General features: G+C 37.6%; 1 protein-coding gene across 1 annotated transcript in view; it reads left to right on the top strand.

Annotated features, from left to right (window-relative positions):
- Positions 1 to 1,651, top strand: part of LOC307255907 (calsyntenin-2-like) — a gene marked incomplete at both ends in the record, with an annotated part of 179,531 nt that extends 177,880 nt beyond the window's left edge. Inside the window, 3 exons of the mRNA XM_080034729.1 lie at positions 357 to 477; positions 1,086 to 1,276; positions 1,436 to 1,651. Coding sequence (XP_079890855.1) covers positions 357 to 477; positions 1,086 to 1,276; positions 1,436 to 1,651 — 528 coding nt within the window. The remainder of the gene's footprint in view (positions 1 to 356; positions 478 to 1,085; positions 1,277 to 1,435) is intronic.
- Between the last annotated feature and the right edge of the window lie 3,901 nt (positions 1,652 to 5,552).

Below are 5,552 nucleotides of genomic sequence, written 5' to 3'. Positions count from 1 at the left end.
TACTAAGTATAGTTAATGCTTAGCATACACTAACCATTAATAACAAAGAATGAACAGTTACTTCATGCTTGAATGGCATTACAGTTTATAGCATTAAATAAGCATTAAATAACAGTTAATTAATGTACCCTCATTGTAAAGTGTTACCCTTTTTTCATTCCTCATTTACCTCCATCTGCTTTTATCTTTTACGTTTGTTATCAGAATTGATCAAGTTTTCCCATGCTTGGTTTTTTTTTTTTTTGTGCGTTCTTCAACCTTCATACCACATCGTCCTTGCCTTTTTATTGTATATTTTTTCGGCTGCCTAAATCCTCGTCCGCCTTCTTTTAATGGCCTTTGTCTCGCCTCCGTAGGTCGGTGTTCTTCACCACTCTGCACCTGTGGAGCATGTCAACCATATGGCTGCCCAGCCTCAGTACATGAGGCCTGTCCATCACCCACTCATGATACACACTCTCAACTCACACATCTCAGGTAAGCCACCAATGGCTTTGAAATGCATTCTGTGGTGAACATGAAGAATGGGGCAGATGGTGTTAACACTGGTTGATCTTGCACTTATTCTACAGTATAACAGCTGTCAGCAAAAAGCGGACAGGTCATCACGCACCGTGTTTTTATTATTCAGACCAGTTTTTTGGGGAAATGAACAGTTATCCTAGCAGTTCATATACATGTCATTAATTTCCTTCCTACAGCTACAGTACTGTCCTTACTGCACAGTAGTTGGGACTCAGATTCCACTTTTTCACCACAACAGATTATTATAATGGACATGTAGAGCTGTGCACCTTTGTTTCCTGTTTCAAATAAGCACTTCGACAAGATAATTCAACTGGAGATTAATCTGCCGTCGATGTAAAGCGATGTCTTAATGAGTTGCTGCATCATCGCTCAGTTATAAAAGATTTAACAAAACAACATTAAAGGACAAGGGCTATCAAGAGAAAAAACAAGAGTGTAGAATAGATCAAAGACAAACATTATAAAAGATCAAATAATACAATACCATATGTTATGATACGATACGATATATATTTGAAATACATACATTTTTCTGCCACCCTGTTTCTCCTTTAAAGGGCCTGCACCTCCAGCAGCCACAGTAGTTATCGTGGTGTGTATCGCCGCCCTGGTGGTGATTGTGGTGATTGGCGTGTACAGGATCCACACTACGCATCAGGAGGGCTCCAGAGAGGACGAGGACGAGGAGAAAAGCCCAGAGGAAGACTGGGCCGACTCTGCCCTCACCATCACGGTCAACCCCATGGAGGTTTGATGACGTTTTTAAAATGTTTCCTTAAGCATTGCCTTCAGACCATCTGTCCAAAAGTAGTATAGAGGAGTGATGAAGTTTGATTCATTTTAACAAGTAGCTCAATCGAATATGTCACCTCTGTAAACTGGAATTCTGATTTGTTTTTCTTTCTAGAACATACAAGGAGCTCAGGCGCTCGGCAAAGGAGTGAAAGAAAGTGAGGAGGATGGAGGAGAGGAAGAGTTGGGAGGAATGACAAGTGCCGAGTCAGACAACAGTGATGAAGACGAGGAAGAGGAGGAGGAAGAAGAAAACGAAGAGAGAGAAAAGGTGAAGGAGAGGAAGCAGAAGGGAAAAGCAGAGTGGGACAGTTCCTCCATAACTTACTGACCAGAAACATGCACACACACATTAACACATACCTGAACATATAAAACACTCTTTACATGTTGGTCTCTCTCCCCCTTCCCTCTCCCTTCCTCGCCTTGTCAACCACCTGCGCACACACACACACACACACACACATCATGCAGACAGCGTCAACATGCTTGCTACGTGTACACATATCCACACAATAACAGAATCTCTGATAAAAATTATTTAGAAAAAAACGTTGACTCTACATAATTTTTAATGTAACGCCTCCCTCTGCTGGAAGAAGTCAGAACTACTATATCAGCGACAATGCCGGAAAACATTGTATGTTCATTACTATTCTTCTCATCACAGCCACTGAAGAGAAATACATGAAAAATATCAAACAAGCACAGTCACTTCTCATTATATTTGCTGAATTAGCTAGAGTTTTGCCTGAAACTTGACTCCAAACAATATGGCGACACAAATTCTCTCAATTTCCTACATTAACACAAAAATAAGTTTAATATTATAATAATATAACATTTAATATCTGCAGCTGCATGTGTCCCCACGTTACCTCTCTATTGTTTATTTTTTTAAACAATAGAGAGGTATTTAGCAGCGATATGTGACCATATTCATCTCCTTTAGTTAATGTATCCTTTAAATGTTTGATATATTTACTTTATGGCCTATATAGTAGGTGTAACATAGCTGTACTGTCACTCAGTGTATATCATCTGTTGTCATCTTAAACATAAACCAGACACTTCTTTGTCTGTGACGTCGTCTGTGTGATCAGTGTCAGTGGTTCCTAGGACTGGACACTAAAGAGATATGTTATATATGGATATGTTATGCCTTCCCGCAAAAAATCCTCATTTATATACAAAGTAGAAGTATTAACAGTTTTATATCTTCCGCCTTTGGTTTCTCAACAGTATTTTAAAGCTAAAACTGCTCTGTCCCATAGCAAAGAGCTCATGGAAAAAAGTTAATATGAGTTAAAATACTGAAAACAAGAGCTGAAAGCCGTTTAGTTTACATCCGTCAACCAAATCTTTTCATTCATGTAGCTTATACTGTTCATGGTTAGATCAGTTATCATACTTACATAATGAAGAGAGCCCTCTATGCAATAATGGGCCTAGCATAAAAGACCAGTCCATAGAAACAGGGGTACTCCACTTCCATCACACATGAAACACTTTCTCCAGATCCACATACAAAACTTTCAACGAGCAAACTGAACAAGTGGAAATTGGTGTAGTTAGGTGAAGAGGCTTGAAGCTAAATACTGGAGAAAAGAAGCAGAGTGATTATTTTTTTTTCCATTTTTACTAGTACACACAGATCTATGACATTGATATTCTATCTTGTCCCATGGTTATTTGCAGATTATGTAAAGTTGCTCGGACAAAATGTAATTCCATGAACTCGTCTGCACTGGAACGATCCAAAAAAGTAACTCTAAAATCGCTTTGACCTGCCCGTTTCTACTCAGAGAAATCCCCTGTCATCTGTTCACTGTCCACACAGTATCAGTGACTGTATTGCTGATACTCCTCCTGTTTGCCCCTGTCTCTCCCCCCCTCCCTATGTTGGCCTTTAAGCACCTGTGATTGTGATGTCATCATTGTAAAACAACTGCCTTGTTCTCCTCCCCTTCCCCCCTTTGTCATATTGTGCTCCTCGAAGATTAAAGAGAAAAAGATTCTTTTACATATAAAAACAAACCCTGTAAAAAATGTTCAAGACAGTTATTTTATATATACGTTTCTTTTTCTTTTTTGTAAACAAAATGGTTGGGATTTCCCTCTCGTTAGTGGTTCTTCCCACTGGTTTCTGTATATTGACCAATAAAGACTTGTTTTAGACTCTACACAGCTCTCCTTGTTTGTGCACTTGGTGTGTGTGTGTGTGTGTGTGTGTGTGTGTGTGTGTGTGTGTGTGTGTGTGTGTGTGTGTGTGTTAACAAGACTAGTGAATGTGTGTGTTTGAATTGCTGGGACACAAAAATTCGAAATTCCGGTGAGTTCCCACTGTTTAGGCCACTAATGGTTTTTTAATATGAAATCCTGAAATCTGAAAAGGGAAAATCACTCTTTAGTTAAATTCATCACATTTTAAATAAGGACATAATCCTTACAAAACCAAAGGGTACAAACTACAATAATTGGTGTTATTTACGGTGTTGAAATAACCATCAAACAGCAGAGAAACTCGCCAATTAAATCCCAAATTGTCATCCGTTTCCAGCGTTAGTGCTAAGCTAAGCATCTGATAGCTGTAGCTTCATATTTAGCTTACAGCTTTACAAATTGTATCCTTCTTCTCCCATAAAAAATCACAAGCCAGAATGATTGGGAACAGTTGTGCATAAAGATATTAATTTAAGCTCAAATGTTGAACTTGAATTTACTTGTTTTGTCAATAAGTTGCAGGCAGCTATAGTAAAAATACCAAAATATACAGTACGTGTATATGTAAATAGATGGTTATTTCTCTATTCAAATAAGCCTCAGGAAATGATAATAAATACAAACCTAAAAAAAACAGGATGAAGATGATAGAGACAATAATGAGAAAAGAAAAGAAAGATAAACACCGACACACATTTAATGATGTAACATTTTGCAACAGTGTGGTTAACATAAAGCAAAATGTTAAGAATCCACTGTGGGAGTCAATCACTTATTAAGTGTGAAGTGGCTGCTGTGAGGTAAACAACAAAAGTGGTGGGATCCGACAAATACAATATGTATATAATGTGATGGTTGATTGGGAGCTTCAATAGGGGGGCGATGACATTGGTAATTGTCTGTTAAGAAGAAGCCTCATAGTAAAAGGTGTTAGCATGGAAGGTTGGTCCTTTTTGGCAAAAACGCATTCAAATAAGAAAAAATCTGGCTTTCAAATCTGGTTTCAAGGTAAGTCTATGAAAGGCATCATGCAGTGTGCTGAAATTTAAAAAAATAAATTGTTTTTTTCCATCTTTTAATAATAAGGTATTGATTATCCTAAAGGCAGCTTTCAGCAACTTTGTTAGTTTCACATGCTACATGTTTTTGGAATAGACACTTTTCCGTCTGACAACCATCACAAAAGGGATATTGGAGGGGAAAAGAGGTATATAAAAAACCCTCCAGTTGTATAAACCTCAGTATATTTTCAATCACAGCCACACATCTATTAACTGGCAGTGCTCCTGCAGATGGAGTGTGGCAGCTCTGCTTTGGCTCCCAGCTCCATTGCTGATTATTCATGTTTTCACTTAGCAGATCCCTGAGGATGAAGGAGCTAATTAGTAATTTAATGTGCCTTTTTAATTGATGACCTTATGTACAAAAAACACTCTAATGTGCTAGAAAAATCTACTAGAAGACTGTGAGGTATGATTCCTCCTGAGTTTCTTCAGATTTAGATGTAATGATTAAAACAATTAGAAAGTCTAGGTTCTGTAAATGGGCATGGGATTTTCTATATGGGTTGAGAAAAGTCTCCTCCTCTTTGAGGTAAGTGAAACTAGGCATCTTTATAAAAAACTCTCTGATAAGCTGTAAAAAAAAACATTTGATGATCTTATAGAAGATGATGTGTTGCGATTATATTACCCAAGTGTTTACAAAGGAGTTAAAATGAGCTCCACTTAAACAGCAGTGAAACGCAGCATTAATGCAGCAATAACATTCATCCAGGTATAACCAATAAAAGAAAAAGCCCAGGGACCATTTTACTGCTAAATAAATAAATAAAAATTGTAATTCTTCTTTAAAAACATTTGTTGATCATACTAAGATACTGTATAGGGCTTTTAATTGTAGAGGTGTCTCCTGCAATTCTTTTTTTATAATTGAAGTGGAAGTTTCCCATTCCCTCAATGTTTTCATATATTCAGGCTTTGTGTCTGTACTGTGAGGGTATACTGCAG

Source organism: Ammodytes marinus (assembly GCF_949987685.1).
Source record: "Ammodytes marinus genome assembly, chromosome: 9".
Lineage (NCBI taxonomy): Eukaryota > Metazoa > Chordata > Actinopteri > Uranoscopiformes > Ammodytidae > Ammodytes > Ammodytes marinus.
This window is presented reverse-complemented; position numbering and strand designations above follow the sequence as displayed.